The 17,463-nt window shown below is 41.5% G+C and overlaps 3 protein-coding genes across 5 annotated transcripts; all 3 read left to right on the top strand.

The window, feature by feature from the left end:
• Positions 1 to 610: 610 nt before the first annotated feature.
• LOC115742641 (probable serine/threonine protein kinase IRE) lies at positions 611 to 9,523 on the top strand. Its single transcript, XM_030677054.2, has 17 exons — positions 611 to 1,142; positions 1,322 to 1,395; positions 1,500 to 1,676; positions 1,838 to 3,202; positions 3,475 to 3,647; positions 3,756 to 3,999; positions 4,649 to 4,741; positions 4,832 to 4,972; positions 5,061 to 5,153; positions 6,146 to 6,347; positions 6,434 to 6,519; positions 7,208 to 7,296; positions 7,771 to 7,822; positions 7,913 to 7,969; positions 8,046 to 8,216; positions 8,639 to 8,719; positions 9,060 to 9,523. Exons 1-17 carry the CDS (start codon positions 758 to 760, stop codon positions 9,147 to 9,149), a joined length of 3,573 nt encoding a protein of 1,190 aa, XP_030532914.1. The 5' UTR covers positions 611 to 757; the 3' UTR covers positions 9,150 to 9,523.
• A 750-nt stretch (positions 9,524 to 10,273) lies between these two features.
• LOC115742769 (UMP-CMP kinase) lies at positions 10,274 to 14,330 on the top strand. 3 transcript variants are annotated; one of them, XM_030677259.2, is made up of 9 exons: positions 10,421 to 10,627; positions 11,239 to 11,289; positions 11,781 to 11,832; positions 12,219 to 12,336; positions 12,558 to 12,714; positions 12,944 to 13,024; positions 13,105 to 13,212; positions 13,514 to 13,579; positions 13,934 to 14,330. In XM_030677259.2, the coding sequence occupies exons 1-9, from the start codon at positions 10,562 to 10,564 to the stop codon at positions 13,943 to 13,945; spliced, it is 711 nt and encodes a 236-aa protein (XP_030533119.1). In that variant the 5' UTR covers positions 10,421 to 10,561; the 3' UTR covers positions 13,946 to 14,330. The 3 variants fall into 3 exon arrangements, with proteins under 3 accessions (XP_048127677.1, XP_030533119.1, XP_030533118.1); XM_030677258.2 differs by having other exon boundaries at positions 11,236 to 11,289; XM_048271720.1 differs by lacking the exon at positions 12,944 to 13,024 and having other exon boundaries at positions 10,274 to 10,627; positions 11,236 to 11,289.
• Positions 14,331 to 15,874: 1,544 nt separating this feature from the next.
• LOC115742766 (21 kDa protein-like) lies at positions 15,875 to 16,696 on the top strand. Its single transcript, XM_030677254.2, has one exon. The coding sequence runs from the start codon at positions 15,913 to 15,915 to the stop codon at positions 16,528 to 16,530; it is 618 nt and encodes a 205-aa protein (XP_030533114.1). The 5' UTR covers positions 15,875 to 15,912; the 3' UTR covers positions 16,531 to 16,696.
• The last annotated feature ends 767 nt before the right edge of the window (positions 16,697 to 17,463 follow it).

The following is a 17,463-nucleotide window of genomic DNA, read 5'->3' as shown; positions in this document are numbered from 1 at the left end:
CCTATATTATTAAAAGCCTGATTTTAATATCCAAAAGCTCAATAAAAGTAGCACTACTAGCATTTGAAATTCTAGTGCTTGTTAAGGTTCCGAACAATATATAGAAATGCTCGCGACGATTCACATTAAAATTGATCGGATCCCTAATAATAATTAATTCAACAGTTATGGTATTATGAACGTCTAATGAATTCTACCGATCATTGCATCCGATTTAATTAATTGGAATTTACTTTCCGATTTCTTATACTCTCTGGAAACTAATGAAACATGACGTCATAACAATTGGAGTAGGCCAAAATTAAAAACTCGATCTGTTTTTTTCCAATAAAAAAAAAAGGGAAAAAGAAGGGTCCGACTCCCGAGACATCCGGCAAACTCGACACACGCGTTGGAGCGGAGTAGTCCGTGACAGCGAAACGCAATTGGTCAGTCATAGGAAATTGAGTGACAGGCCCGTCGTTTGGAATTATTTCACCCCGAGGACTTCCCAATCTCATCATGAGGCGCTTCAGTGCGGTTCGCGGGAAGCACGTTACGAAATGGAAACCTTCAAAACTGAATAACCGTCGTGTCATCCTCGAACGCCCCCATTTCTCGAGACGACTTCCTCTCTTTCCCTGAGCGCCATCTCTCCAGATCAATGTCTCGAAGCATCTCGAGCTCGCTCTCTCTCTTCTGCAGCATCATCATCACTCTCCCACTAATAATATATGATCAATGAAGATCGCGGCAGCGCCGCATCCCTCCGCCTCCCATGTCGACTCTAGAAAACCAGGAGCCCCCGGCGACGCCGCCGTCGGCGTCCACTCCGCCGTCCGCCAGGGCGAAGCTCAGGAAGATCCCTCCGATCCCCGTTCGCCGCAAGGCGTCGGAAGCCGCGGACGATAGCGACGGCGGCGGCTACGATCGCGACGACGAGAAACCCCACGACGGCGATCCTAACCCGTCGATGCCCGCGCTTCTCCCGTCGTCGCTTCGGTTGAACCAGATCAGGACGAGATCTCCCCCTCCTTCGAACCTCAGGTTCTCGTCGGCGTCCGTGGGCAACGAAGGGCGTACAGAGAAGGGACATAAAGCGGTGGACGCGAGGCCCAAGAGAGCGGTTCTTCCACATCCTAGGACAACTTCTGAGGGCGAAGGTGAGTGCCAAGTGGTTTTCGGTGGTGAAATTAGTCTGTGCGGATGGAGATATTTGCTTCGATGTTTGTCTATGGGAATATTATTGCCATTTTACTGGACTGTTCTGTTCTGCCATGTTCTGATTAACTTGGAGGAAGTTTGCGTCTGTTTCTCATTTGCCTGAGTTGAAGAGTTGCAGTTATAGGGAAAAAGGTGCTATGGAGTCAGTCGAAATCGTTGGAGAAGCGACCATCTCTTAATCCTGCTTTGGACGTAAGAGACCTCTTCATGATTCGTTTCTCTTCTTTTTTTATGCCTGTCCTTCGAGAGTAACACGACCTCAACTTTGTCGCTATTTGCTTTGCTGCTTCCCGTAGGCTCATCATGCAGCTTTTGCTAAAGAAATACAGTCTCCTCGTTTCCAAGCCATACTGCGGCTTACAAGCGGCCGTAAGAAGAAGGCACCGCATATAAAGAGCTTCTCTCATGAGCTTAATTCAAAAGGGGTTAAGCCATTCCCTGTTTGGAAGCCTCGTGCGTTCGTACACATGGAGGTACCGACACCAGCTTTTGGGTATTCTGTTCTCTTTAGTCCTTCACTTCCCTAAGCATTTCTGGGTCATTACTTCTATAGCCTTCACTTCTATAGCCTTTACTTGCCTTGGCAGTAGGCTTTTTACATATTTATATGACATATTCCTTATGTTGTCTGCAGGAGATCATGGTAGCAATCCGCGCAAAGTTTGACAAAATGAAGGAAGAGGTTAATTCTGATCTAGGTATTTTTGCTGGAGATTTGGTGGGTATACTTGAAAAGTCTTCAGGAACTCATCCTGAGTGGAAAGAGAGTTTGGAGGATTTGTTGGTCATCGCAAGCAGATGTGCAAAGATGTCGCCCAATGAATTTTGGATTAAGTGTGAAGCCATTGTCCAGAACCTAGATGACCGGCGTCAAGAATTGCCAATGGGGACCCTTAAGCAAGTCCATACCCGCCTTCTTTTTATCCTCACTCGATGCACAAGGCTCGTGCAGTTTAAGAAGGAAAGTGGCTATGAAGACGACCACATTTTGGGTCTTCATCAGCTTAGTGATCTTGGAGTCTATCCAGAGCAAGTTTTGGAAGCCTCACAGCATGACTTCAGCGGCCCAATAAGTGCTAAGGAAGGGAATGGTAAGCAGATGAAGAAGTCACATGGTCGGGAACAAGGTGTTTTAAATTCAGGACATGTTGAAGTAGAAAAGAATTTAAGTAATGGGGGTGATGGCATTGAAGTCAGCACTGCTAAAAGCATCGCTTCATCGACTGGTAGCTACAGAATGTCTTCTTGGAAGAAACTTCCTTCTGCTGCTGAGAAAAATCATAAAGGCTCTGATGCTGCTGAAACTCCTTCCAAAGATACATCTGATCGGTTTCATGGTAAAAATGAACCGAGAATTGACGGTGATTGTCATATCGATAATCTGGATGCTCTAGTTGGCCTTCCTGAAAGTTCAGAGGGATCTGTAGGAGTGAAAAAAGTTTCCTGGGGATTGACATATGAGAATCTGATGATCTGTCGTATTTGTGAGGTAGAAATACCTACGGTACACGTAGAAGAGCACTCTCGTATATGCACAATAGCTGATAGGTGTGATTTGAAGGGCTTAAATGTAAATGAAAGACTCCAAAGAGTTGCAGAGACACTCGAGAAGATATTAGAATCTCTGACACCTAGAAGCACACCTAGAAGTGCAGTCTCTCCACGAGGAAGTCCCCGCGCTGCCAGAGCAGATGCATCATGCATGCATGAGGGGCTAGATCAGTTGTCACCCCAAAAGAATGACCTGTCTTCCCGCTACACCGAAGACATGCTCGAGTGTGTCCCTGACTCTCTTAATGCTTCTGTCATGGATAGTTTGAAGGCTTCACGGGACATGTCCGGTGAAGCTCATTCTTTGATGGTTTCTGGTCTTGGTTCGAAGACTTCCTCCGGGGGAAGCTGGACACCACGCTCGCCATTATTAACAACATTGACCAGCCAAATTGAAATGCTGCTGAATGGAGGAAAGATCTTGTCAGAACTTGAGAATTCTCAGCAGGTATTCAACTATGGACACTTATTTCAGAGTCTATGCCTCTTTAGCTCTTCAAATCTCCTGCTTTATGAAGGAGTTCTATCAATAACTTTGCTGGCCTTTATGAAGGAGTTCTACCAACTATGGACCCTTGAACACCAAGTCACACCCATTATTCTACTCTTATGTTCCTTAATTAATAGTTGTACTAGCCTTTCCAGACCAAGTTATTCTGTTCTACCACATTTATGTAAAGCCCAGTTCTATATTTCTTCATTTGGGAGATTATTTGACAGATAAACAAGCTATTGGATATTGCACGTTCTGTTGCAAATGTGAACACCCTTGAGTACAGTACATTGGAGTACATGCTTGAGCGTCTAGAGGACTTGAAGTACGTCATCCAGGACCGAAAGGTTGATGCTCTTGTTTTGGAGACATTTGGTAGAAGGATAGAGAAGTTACTTCAGTGAGTGTATACTTAATGTTTCCTTTTGCGTTTCCAGAATAGTAAAGTCATTAACTGGTTCAGAAAGTGTGACTGTAAATGTGAGCTACTATTCTCCAACATGTACAGGGAAAAATACGTACATCTTTGTGGACAAATAGAGGATGAAAAAGTGGATAATTGTATGGATGATGAAGACAGCTCGATGGAAGATGATCCCGTTCGCAGCCTGCGTGCAAGCCCCATTGGTACAAGCTGTAAGGATAGGACATCCATAGAAGATTTTGAGATAATAAAACCCATTAGCAGAGGTGCATTTGGACGAGTTTTCCTTGCTCGGAAAAGAGCAACTGGTGATTTATTTGCCATAAAGGTCAGAATATAGTCATCCTTTTGTCAATTTAAAGATGATAAGTTGCATATATGCCTGTTGAATTGGTCTTATACATCAGACGTTGTGTAACAAATAGCATATTCGAAATACCATGCATCACGTACTGCTAAACTTCTGGTTGTTTCTATGAACTTTGTGAGTCAGATGTTGCTGTCACCTGTGTACTTGGAGTCAAGGAGATTAACTCATTTAATGTTATGCGCTCCTTGCTGTACTGCACTTAACCTTTTTCTTGATAAACAGAGAGTATTCATCCAAATAATCAGCTTGCTAGTGCATGAAATTGGCTTCACTTTCAATGCATTCCCCCCTGCAACCTTTGAGAATGACATCAATCACAAGGCATATGCCAAGATTAACCGAATTTTAATCCACCATAGACATCCTTAAATAAGCTCAGTCTGCTGAGCACATAAACCTATCATCTTTTTGGTTCATTCGGTACATTCACCACCCTAGTAGACGTAAAAGGTACCTGAAATGACAGAGAAAAAAGAAGATACCTGAAATGCACATATATTCCGTGTTTGTATTTGCTTATTTGATTCTCAAAAAGCACTTAATTTGTTGAATGGCTAAAAAGGACAATTAAATTTAGAGGTTCCTTGAAACATGTCTATTCTGACAGGTTCTTAAAAAGGCTGACATGATTCGCAAGAATGCTGTTGAAAGCATTTTAGCTGAGCGTGACATCCTCATATCAGTTCGCAATCCTTTTGTGGTGAGCACTTCTCACAGTGCTGGTTCACTTTCTGAAAATGTATTGTTTCTTCGTGTAATTTCTAACACATAGATTGTTTTTCTTGAGCAGGTTCGTTTTTTCTACTCTTTCACATGCAGGGAAAATCTTTATTTAGTCATGGAGTATTTAAATGGTGGAGATCTTTACTCTTTGTTGAGAAACTTAGGCTGCTTAGACAAAGATATGGCTCGTATATATATAGCAGAATTAGTAAGGACTTGTTGCTATACATGCTTCAACTCCTATTCCCCAATGCCTACTGTGTACGTACATGTCTGATGAGCTATACACTCTTCAGGTCCTTGCTTTGGAGTATCTGCATTCACTGAATGTCATTCACAGAGACTTGAAGCCTGATAATTTGCTGATCGGTCAAGATGGACATATTAAGGTCAATAATATTCGATTTTCATAGCAAAGTTTTAAGTCCTTGCCATATTTAAATTTGTTTCTTCTTTAGTTCGCATAGCACAATAAACTTTCGGTCATTAGTGTGTAGTTCCTACATAGTCCAAATTGGAGTAGGCCACACAGAATGTATGATCCCTCAGCTAATTGTTCTATGCGCAATCATGCCAATAGATAACTAATGACTTCCAGCAGTAGATTAGAGAAGGTTTGATGAGGTCACATATTCAACTTTTCCAGATGGTGTGATGCTGAGAGCTTGCAATCCCATCATTGCCTAAGTTCCGTAAAGTTTGTGTTCTTGTCTCACTAGTCTAGGAAATAGATCCGTAGCAGAATCCACTTTGATTATCATGAAGTGGCATTTTTTTGCCTCTAGGAATTTATGTCTCTCTAATCATAGATGTCCGTCGAATGGATTCAATGAGAAGGTGTTGTCTTGGCTCTCTGAATTATATCTGTTAAGAGTTGGAACAGCTGAAAACAGTATTAGTCTTCTTAGGATCGAGTAGACTTAGATAAGATTGACTGCGGTTTTCCTTTTACTGAAAAACCACAAACGGTTGATCCACTTTGGTTGCAACATGAACAGCTTCTTCATTTGTGCTCTCTAATGCATTCCCATTAGTTTGCAGAATTTGAATCTACAAGCTCTACATGACTCGGAAAAAAAAAAAAAATATATATATATATATACCTGTCTTTCTGAGATTTAATGCCAGTTCGGAAGTTGAATTCTTTTTTTCCCTCTTCTCCAACGCACTTAAATTTGGCTCCTGCTCTCATCTAGACATCAAGTAAACATGTTTGTCAATGCTTCCAGATCCCTCTACCAGCATTCAATTTGCAATCTCCTGTCTGGTCCTTAGATACTCTGCAATTGTTTTGTTGCAACTTGTTTGGAAACTTTTCACACACCACCTCAGTACTGCCTTGCTCAGTGACAGTCTGCTGTGTCTAACCCTTCCGTTACAGTTGACAGACTTTGGGCTTTCAAAGGTTGGGCTTATCAATAGCACCGATGACTTCTCAGGCCCACCAGCTTGCAATGCAGGATTTCTTAGTGATGAGGAGCCAAAATATCCACATTCAATTAAACGAGAAGAGAGGAAGAAACACTCGGTAGTTGGAACACCAGATTATCTAGCTCCAGAGATTCTTCTAGGCATGGGACACGGTATGAGATCATAACTGACTGGTTCAGAATGTTCACCTGGTGGCGAAAATTTAATTATTCATTTGGAAAGAATGTTGTTTATCCAGGTGCAACTGCAGATTGGTGGTCCGTCGGGGTCATTCTTTTTGAGATGCTTGTGGGAATTCCGCCATTCAATGCAGAACATCCACAAGTAAGCTATGTACTAAAGGGCTTTTGGGAATTCTGGATGGTTTTTGATTAATTTATTGGTATCTATCCAATACATATGCTGCTGCACAGATCGATTAAGATAATTATTAATGCCTTTATTCATGAGGCATAAGGAAGGAGGATGATATTTTACCATTTTTGGATCACGTCCATTTGACTATTACTGAACTTCAAATGAATTCGGTAGTTGGTGAGCTTAAGTTGTTATATAGATAGTAAGTTGTGGAATTCTGTAATTGCTTCCTCATAGGCTTTATAACTAAGTTTAAGTTTGTGGATTACCCCCAAAAGAGAAAGAGTTCGTGACTAAGAATATATCACCATTGCTGCCGTGTCACCTCCATCATTGCCTCCTTCATGACAAATTTTTAACTCTCTCATTACTTTCGAAAACATTCACTTGCATTCATTTTAGTAGGCTTATCTTGCGTTTGCGGGCAGCTTTACTGCATCTTTAAGTCATTCTATTTAGTAACGTTGTTTGCCTGGATATCTACATTTCCAGTTGCTCTCTTGATTCTATGGTCTTTAAAGAGTTACGGCAATCTACTTTTCAATTATCCTGCTTTTTTTCGTGCTTTGATTCTATATTTGGATGCTATTGTAATTACTTGACATTGCCAAACGTAAAGTCGATATCTTTGCTTACGGCTCATTTCGTGTTGCAGCAAATTTTTGACAACATCATGAACAGAGACATACCTTGGCCGAAAGTCCCAGAGGAGATCAGTTTTGAAGCATACGATTTGATCAATAAGTAAGATTGAGCGACCCATGTTACAATTTGCTCCGTGCTGCTTCTGCTTTTATCTGAAGTGCCAGTCAAATTATCTTCTGAGAAAGGAATAAGGTCATTGTTTGGAGGGAGTAATGCTCACTATTTAGTCTAACCATTCGAGCACCAAATCTAGATGAGACCCTTCATTCAAGGAATACATCTCTTAATTATTTCAGATGAATGTCTTCACCTCTAACTCTCATTTGAGATGGTCATTTCATATAGACTTCTCCCCCCTACATACTTCTGCACAATTTGTCCTGGAATTAGTAGTGTTGGATTCTATAAATATGGCGAAGTACTTTTCTTTTGGTCCCTACATTCGAAATTGTGGTAGATGCCCTAATGATTGAACTCCATTTTGGTCACTTTTCAAACAGATACGGATTAGTCTGCATTGGCCATTTTTCTACCTCAGTAATCTACTGATTTAAGTTTTTTAAAAAATTTCAGATTGCTCATTGAAACTCCAGTTCAAAGACTAGGTGCAACTGGAGCCAGGGAGGTAGTCTTCACAAACTGTTGATCTAAATTTTCCTTGTACTGCAGTACTTGTGACAAGGGACGCTGAGTGAATCTGAAACTTTTTTGGCAGGTGAAGAAACATCCCTTCTTTGAGAATATAAATTGGGATACACTCGCAAGGCAGAAGGTTTTTTCCCGATACCTTACGTACGTCAAGAATTCTTAACATGCAGAAGACTATTATGACTGTTCTTTTACTGCAGGCCATGTTCATACCATCAGCAGAACCACAAGACACCAGTTATTTTATGAGTCGTTATATATGGAACCTAGAGAATGAAGATGTTCAAGGAGGTAGTGACTTTGACGAAATGAATGACACCTGCAGCGAATCATGTAGCGGCAGCTCATTCAGTAACATGCCAGATGAAGAGGTACTCCTGCTTTCTTTTTCATGATATTCCCCTCTGAAGAGGGAGGCCATCAGTCCATGCACCATAAAAATAGCCTCAATTTTCTTTTTGGCCACTAGAAGTAGAAACATAGACTCATTGTACTTGGGAGGCTTTCTACTGAAGAGATGACTTGGTATAGAGGGGTTTCAACCTGATCAAAGTGCACATGCCAATCTGCACTTGAATTTCTGTGCCAATTCAGTTTGAACTGAGTAAATGGTACAAAAAAAATATCAATCTAACCTGAAACCATTAGGATTAAACTGTGTTACTAGTGTAGCTTCATTGCCGGGATCAACTATGCTAGAATTAAAATTCAAATAGTGTGATGTTCTCTGTCTCCCCTGAATGTAGTTCTACGGACTCTTGATTGTGCCTTTTGTTTTACGCTTGTAAATCAGGGAGACGAATGTGGAAGTTTGGCAGATTTCAAAAGTCCCGCTCTCGCCGTGCAGTACTCATTCAGCAACTTCTCTTTTAAGGTGAGATCTTAACAGTGCTGAAAAAATATGTGATAGCTCAAGACATCATAAGTGTTCGGAATATGCATTTTATGAATGTCAGCTGCGAAGAGGGAAAGTGATATTAATTCAACTTATCAACTTAAACATAAGTTTGCAATAGACAATTCTAAGTTGGTGACATCAGGGTTTTAGGACCATCATCATTAATATCATTCATACTGTTATCGTTGTCCTATGCTGAGTTAATGTGATTTTAAAATTTAGACATAATATGGAATATGAACACTATCCAGCAGAAGTTTAAAGTTTTGTTCTACAATGACAATTCATCCTTAAAATTATCCTTCTCCACCTCCAGAACTTGTCTCAGCTAGCTTCCATAAACTATGATTTGATGGTGAAGAATAATAAAGATGCGCCTGAAGTTTCCAAACCATGTGTTCCTTGAAGCCCTCCTGAGAGAATTAGGACTGCATCAAAGCATGATTTTCCTTCGAGGACGATGGGTTTGGCAGAACCTCTTGATGAGTTGTTCATCTGAACTGAGGTGATGATTCCTTATGCGGATGAAATCTAGATAACCTGAATGGTTAAGGTCAACACTGTCTGGCTGGCATTTTCCCTAAAGGCGTAGAGGAACTGAGGATGAATTCTCAATGATGCTAACAGCGGTGATCATCTCGTATTCAAGCCCTGGGATTGCGACGACATTGTGGTTGTGTATATATAAGCATGATGTACCTAGTCAATGAAATTTTGTTCTCCACTATCAATATCAAGTTGAAATGATATTGTTAATACCATATAGCCGTTGTGCTTTTCCCTTTCAGTTTATGTATAGAAACCAATAGAGCTATGTCGATGTTAATATGACTTCCCTTCGTACAACGACAAATTGTTGCCTAGACTTAAATCCATCGCGGGCTGTGTGCTCTGGAGAGTTGGATGATGTGGGTCAATGTGGGACCAATAATCACTGGTGTGAGATTCACTTGGTCTATGGTGGATGGATGTGGATGAAGTATGGGCAAGAAAATACCCCTACAGACAAGGAGAAAGTGGGAACTTTGGCTTTGAGCTTCTTCATAAGTAGTGTCCAGAAGTTGTCAGGTTCTCTGGGCTGCATAAGATTGAAATTTTGGTATATTTTATGCATTGGAGGCCACACAAAAAAAGAGAGAGGGAGATTTATGCATCTATTCACTTTGGTTTGGTGGTTATGAGGAATATTAGGTACTTATAAACTGTCTAATAGTTTCTTTTGTCCAAGGACAGATTTGCATCAAACTAAACTTGAGATCAAAATGCGTGGATAAACTAGTAGGCACGAAGTTACGGTTGATCAAGGATTCAAGCTGCAATTCGGTTGCGGCAATCTCTGCAACTAGATGTGGTCTCTTTTAGCTCCCAAGTCTGTTCTGATTCAGGCCCTTGGGAGGTCATTTGGAGAATTTTCTCTACGTAGGCCGACGCTGGCCATCGATATCGCAAAAAATTCATCAAAGTAACGACAAATTAGCTCTTCAAAATAGTCATAGCCTATGCACTAGAATTGACTGTTGATTTCTCTAGAGTAACATCAATTCTGGGATTAGTGTCACGTTCCACATCCAATTTACTATAATCAATCTCACTAGTTTTCGCTTAATCGCGTTTATGCTTGAATAGGCCCAAAAGCAACCAAAGGCCCAGTTACAAGACGAATTCATTGGCCTTTACCTTTGTTTTAGATGGTGGCACCTGCTCCGATGACTCTTGGAGACAATCTGTCCAGTGTCCCCGTCCCCACATGTTCGACTATATTCCTCAGTGAAGGCGATAACGCCCTTAACCGCCATTTTCAGCTGCCAAGCCAAGGAGATGTGGCGGCGCGCTGCTTCGCTTTCCTCGTTGATCTTCTCCTCTAGTCAGCCTCTCCGTGATCAGGTACCTCCGTTCCTATGACGCTTAGTTTGACCTTTCGCGTCGCCGGTCAGGCCACTTTGTTTCATCTTTAGCCCCCTCTGTAGTGGCTTCAATCTCGCGATCCCAAATTCGAATTGGTAATTCGTACGCGCGCACGTACCTGCACCGCATTCCATCTGAAGTGCGTGTTACGTCGTGATCTTTTCTGTTCGCGCCAATTTGACTCGGATTTGTCACGATGGTAGAAGCGGCAGTTTCAGAAAGTCTTGTGGCTTCGTGCGTCTCTCGTCACACACTTGATCTTAATCCGCAAGCCTAACAGTTAACAAAACACACTGATGGATTAAGGAAATACATTTGCTAGAAAGCTTGTAAATTGAGGAATAGGGACTCTTTGGAATGAATTTGGGTGGTAAGGATGGTAGACACGCTCTTGTTTCTAGTGTATTAGCGAGGACTTAATGTGATTCACGTTTGTAGCAAGCAGCGAGCAGCTGATAGCTTAAGATATGCCCAGACTTGTGGAATTGGTGTATAACCCTATTCACTTTGCATCCTCACATTGCTGTTCTCTTGGAACATGGATTCTACATATGATATTTTTGGACTTGACTTTGGCTTCCTTAAAGCAGGGAGCATATTCATTGAAGGCCTGGAAATTTTTCTGTGCAGATTCCTCTAAGGTACTCGTTTGCTCTGTCTAATCGTTTTTGAGATGTTCAAACACTGGTACGTAAATTCGTATTGAATTAGGGCTACCATGTTAAGATAATGCTTTGGTTTCCTTAAAAAAATTTCTCCTGGTCAATGTTGCTGGGCTGGTTCATCTTTCTTCTTCTTCTTCACCTTTGACTTCTTTTTCATGTATGCGAATCATTTATGGTGTCATTTGTTCGTCCATAGTCGATATGGGACATCATAGAGAATGTTGGTTGAATCAATGGGTTCTCTCTCTTTCCTCTAAATGCCCGATAGTTGAAATCAAATACCCACAGAATTTGCAGTGATTATATTGTTAATGCACTTGCTTGATTTGTTGATTCTTGCTTTTCTGTGTGTATACTCCTCTGACGTGGATAAGATACAGGACTTTTCACGTGCCGGACTCGAAATTTATTTGTTCCAATTGTGGAATGTAGATTGTTGGTTGATGTCAATTCTTCCTTGAATGCAGGGGGCAGGTTATTTCTCGAAAGAGAAAAATCTATTTATAACCTTTGTCCTAGGTAAGCTAGTGTAGAGTTCATTTTTATATATCTGCTCTTTTTCCTGATACATGCACATTGTTGAAAGAACACAAAGAAATGTAAAAAGAAATCTGAGGTAAGTCATTCTCATTCTCAAGTGGCACACTTTTCAAGCTACAAAGAGGAGAAGTAACACTGGAGAAGAATGGATAATCGTAATAGAAGAACTAGCTTTAGCTGAACCATGTGGCAGCGTTTGTAGTGGATTTCCATCTATTGTCCCATAACGTTAAATACGGGTCTCCAGTGATTCAACTTGAAAGCTTTGGATACTATATTGTTACAATAATATGCTCGAAAAAGCTGTCAAACCAAATGAGATGCTCAGACATAGTTATCGGATGTGTTTTTGTTGTATTGTATAGGTGGCCCTGGAAGTGGAAAGGGCACTCAATGTGCAAAAATTGTCGAGAACTTTGGATATACACATCTAAGTGCTGGAGAATTGTTAAGACGGGAGATAGCTTCAAACAGTGAAGATGGGTAAAGTACCTTGTTCTCTATGTTAAAAAGCAGCGTCTACCTTTAATAAGGCTTAACAAGGGCCCAAGGGACACAATTTAGTATGGTCCTATTAATGATATTTGTAGAACTTGCCATTCAGGGTCATGCTTCTTGACCCTATTAAAGAAGGGAAAATTGTTCCTTCAGAAGTGACAGTTAGTATGGTCCTATTAATGATATTTGTAGAACTTGCCATTCAGGGCCATGCTTCTTGACACTATTAAAGAAGGGAAAATTGTTCCTTCAGAAGTGACAGTGAAATTAATTCAGAAAGAGATGGAATCTTGTGGTAATTGTAAGTTTCTCATCGATGGCTTCCCACGGAATGAGGAGAACCGCATAGCATTTGAACAGATTGTAAGTTCCATTGTCCATTTCGTCTCTTTATGTCATCTGCTAAACGAACTTTTTCTTTACTCTTTTCATTGGAATTTTATTGTCGTCAAGTCCTCTAAGTCAAATCAGGAGGATCTCCTTGAGTTTGTAGTCCAATCACAAATCTAGTATCCATGGAACCTGAAATTAAGGGTCAAAGTCTCAGCTAAGCAGACATAGTTTTAAATATTGACCATGTCTCAAACTACAGATTGGAGCTGAACCAAACAATGTTCTTTTCTTTGATTGTCCTGAAGAAGAGATGATAAAGCGGGTTTTGAGCCGTAATGAGGTGCTCGTGTTTTCTATTTCGATTTTTCAGTTTGCGTAGCCAATATCAAATGGCTTTATTTGAAAGTATGCTTTCTGCAGGGCCGAGTTGATGATAATATCGATACTATTAGGAAACGCCTTAAAGTGTTTGCGGCTTCACATCATCCTGTAATCGAACACTACTCAAAGAAAGGAAAGTTATACAAGGTAGTTACTAGTTATTGAGCATTTAGCTGCATCCTTTGGGTTTTGCATAGAACACTCAGGAGTTTGTTTGCGTTTTCCTGGATATAGCAAAACAGTTATCAAAGAATGTCCATTTTTATTTGGCAATGTTAATTAATGTCATAGTTAGTTTAGTATTTCTTTAAGGTACTTGTTATTCTAGCACAGTCAGAGAATTCGTTAAATATTGAGCCTAATGACGTAAAAAAATCCGAGTAGCCCATTCCACTTAGTGGGAAAAGGCTTCAATTTGTTGTCGTATTCATGGAATTAATGCTTGCAGATTGATGCTATTGGAACAGAAGATGAGATTTTTGAACGAGTTCGCCCTGTGTTTGCTGCATGTGAGGTGTGTTTTGTTTCACCTGCTTCACGAACTGGCTTTTACCATGGTTTATCTTGTTTCTTACTTCACATTAGCAGTTTTCTTCAATTTCATGCATCACCATATGTAATTTTATTGCCTTGGCACCATGCTTGGAGATTATATCAGAGAACTTTCCTTTTCCTTATGTTTGTTACAATATTTGAGAATTCTCTGTTGAGCTAATTTCCGAATTACTTGTTCACATTCATTCTGTGCTTGCTATTGGGTCATGTTAGAAGTCTTACGAGTATTTTGGCAATTGACCCCAAAGCACGATCTCCACATTTTGTTTTATGATGCTGGGCTATGATAAATTTTTTCCCCTATCTGATGCAGGGAGCACAATGAAACTTCATATGTGCCGCTAGCAAAGTTCCCGGCAGATATCTGGGATTCTAATTTTTGAATGATAAGGAGGCAGCTTTCGCCTCCAAGGGAGATTCTTCTTTTCTTGAAGCTTCTTTCCCCCGCATTTTTCCCAATGGTTGTATATAGCCCCTGTTTAGACAAACTGCATAATCCTTGCAATGCAAGGTATTTACCTTTGCAACTGGGTTAAAGTTAAAGAACAGTTGCTGGAATCCTCTGGTAGTCTATGCAAAGATGAATCAAGATATAAACGTTTGCTACCTGTGCTCACAATTTGTTTCAGATGAATTCTGCAAGGGGTTGGAGGCAGAAGACTTGTGCTCGAATTCGATTCTATTGCCAGAGAAGAGTTCTATTGGGCCAACTATGGGCCCATGGAGGGTTTTGTTTTCTTTCATAGCTTGCAAAGGCTAGTAGCCAAGACAGAAGGACGGGGAGGACCCCTTTTGGCCCACTGAATAATTGTCCTTGCGCCCTAATTATGCACCCTCATGACTGGGGGCGCGACTAGATCCTATCTATTGTGCTGTTTTGCTCGCAATGAGGAGAAGCTCCTTTCAATATGGAGAGAGACGGCTTCAGCCGCCGTACACGAGACAAGTCCACACAGGTCCTGCGCACTTTCTCCAATTCGTAATAAAATCCCAGTCTATACTAGCAACAATAATTTTACGGATGAGCTGAATCTAGATCTAGCTATCCGACACCATCACCCTGTGCTTAATAATTGTAGCAAATGGTTGATGACCTGGCAGAGTCGAGAGGAGAGATCAATGTCTGCGAATTTATTCCGGGTTATGTCGGTAGGAAAGTTTTAATGGGCTCCCTTTCCTCCCTATTCACACCAACGTACCATAAAAATAATGCCCGCCATCTAGAAACGCCCGAAACATTTGAACAGCTCCCCCCCTCGATTGTGTGCTTGATTGGGGGATGGCTGCACAAAGACAATATAGTCATTGTCGTCTTCCCATTTATATTATATTTGGACATCACCCGACACTCGTCTTTATCATTGCTTTTCCTACCTCTAGCCGTCGGATCTTATAGCCCATCTATGTTGAAGATTTGGTTCTTTTCTGAGCCAATGACTTTTCTCTGCTTCTTCTTTTCCCTTTTTTTTTTTTTTTTTTTTTTAATTTTAATTTTTTCATTTCGTTCCATGGACTCTCTACTCAGTAGTTATGATAAAAATTGATTATGAAGCTTAATATGTTGAAATACATTCTTATCTCGTCATCCAACTCTAATGCTTAGAAAAAGTTACTCAGTAGGGGGAGCGAAAGGAACCGCCCGGATCAAGAACGAATCTGCTAGTTTTGGGCGATTCCTGAGATCACCGGAAATTTCGGTCCGGCTCACTCTGAGTATTTTTAAAATTTAAAATTTAATTTGTTTATTTCTTACCGAATTTGAAAAAACGCTGCTCTCATTCTGAACGGCACACTCACGCTTGCTGGCTCGCTCACTTAACAGGTGGTCCATTGGAGGAGAAAAAAAGAGAGAGAGAGAGAGAGAGAGAGGAAGAAACATGCCATCGGTTCCATTGGACAATCTAAGAACCGGATTGAACCGATCCAAATCCAGTAGCAGGTGGTCGGGTTCTCGGTTTCATATAGTCAGGGAATCAGCCACTTTGATCTGATTTTCGATCCTTGGTTGGGAATCGGACCATCAGAAAACAGATCCCCCGTCTAGATAAGGAAGAATAGTGAAACGATCTAGACGTTCTTATCTCATTTCTGACAAAGTTGCTCTATGTAAAGAAATACCGTACAAGTAAAGTCATATTTTAATAAAAAGTATGTACAGTTTCTTCTTTAGCAGGTGACAGTTGTTTTATCTAACTTTCATACTTGGTGGGACCACCGTGCGGCGAAAGATCATTAAGACTCCCACCTCAATATATAAAATGCACCTGCCACTGCCCCTAAGCAAGACATCTTATGAAAATGGCAAGACCCAGCCTTCCCTTCCTCCTCCTAATCTCAACCTTCGCATACTTCTTCATCTCCCCCACCTCAGCCGCGACCACTCCTTCTTCCGCCTCCGCCGCCGCCGCCAACTTCATCAAGGCCTCGTGCAGCACCACCCGCTACCCGGCGCTGTGCGTCCAGTCCCTCTCCGCCTACGCCAACACCGTCAAGCTGAGCCGCAAGGAGCTGGCCCTAGCGGCGCTGGCCGTGAGCCTAGCCAGGGCCCAAGCCGCGAGGGACTTCGTGACCCGGTCGGCGAAGCTGAAGGGGCTCAAGGCGAGAGAGTACGAGGCCGTGAAGGACTGCCTGGAGGAGATGGGGGACTCGGTGGACCGTCTGGGGAAGTCGATGAAGGAGCTCAAGGGGATGGGGTCGCAATCCAAGGGCCAGGACTTCGTCTGGCACGCCAGCAACGTGGAGACGTGGGTGAGCGCGGCATTGACGGACGAGAATACCTGCATGGATGGTTTCTCCGAGAAGGCCACGGAAGGGCGGCTCAAGACGTCGATCCGGGCTAGGGTCGTCGACATGGCCCAGGTCACCAGCAACGCCCTCGCTCTCGTCAACCGTTTCGCCTCCAAGCACTGAGCTTTTTGGTCGGAGTCCTAAAGTGTCGTCGTCGTCGGTCGTCGGTCGTCGTCCATGTTATTGCTGTTTTAAGCTTTGGCCGATGAGAGTATGAAAGAGGTGTGGCAATGTTTTGGTCGTGTGTAAGTATTGAAGCAAAGGTTAAAGAGAGTGTGAATGAAGACGCTATAGTGTAAGTGCGTTTCGCGAATCCATTATCGTTTGTTATCGGTCGTGTTACAGGACTGCACTGTGAGTCTTGAAATATGGTTGGACGATACGGAGAGAGATGGATTGAATTGATCTCTCCGCAATTTTCGCTTCAATTTCGGAAGGACATGGCTATAAAAGAACCACAAGAAAATCCAATCTTTGGCTGGGCATGCTGGGCCCACCTCACTTAAAATCTTTTGCAGCTATTTATGTGTGTGGCTTGAGGACTGATGGGCATCATCGGAATTGTCCAGCTCATGATCGACAAAACTTGAAAAATGATTCGGTAGCTAAGTACTTAGTTCTCAATTTAAAGCCATAAAGGTTAATACAACGAAAAATTCTAAATTGGTATACATGTGGTAAATTTATCGCAAATCACTTTTTTTAGCGTCAAAAACTTCAAATTGATACACATATGAAAAATTTATTCCAAAGTGGAGCACCTGTGATAATTTTATTCTCCGTTAGTTTTCATTAAATTTTATCGTCAAATTGCCGAGTTGGATGACATATGACGGTTGCCGGATGTACATGTTTGATGCTTTTACCCTCTATTTGTCACATGTGTATCAATTTGAGATTTTTCATGGTATTAATCCTATTTAACGAAAATAAACGGAGGATAGATTTGTCACATGTGTACCAGTTTAGGATTTTTTATGGTAAAAATACTTAATTTATGATAAATTTATCACGTATGTAACAGTTTGATATTTTTTATGGTTGAAATAATAGCTT

The sequence above is a fragment of the Rhodamnia argentea genome, chromosome 10 (genome assembly GCF_020921035.1).
Source record: "Rhodamnia argentea isolate NSW1041297 chromosome 10, ASM2092103v1, whole genome shotgun sequence".
In the NCBI taxonomy this organism is placed as follows: Eukaryota; Viridiplantae; Streptophyta; class Magnoliopsida; order Myrtales; family Myrtaceae; genus Rhodamnia; species Rhodamnia argentea.
The sequence above is the reverse complement of the archived record's forward strand: the minus strand, read 5'-3'. Positions and strand labels throughout refer to the sequence as shown.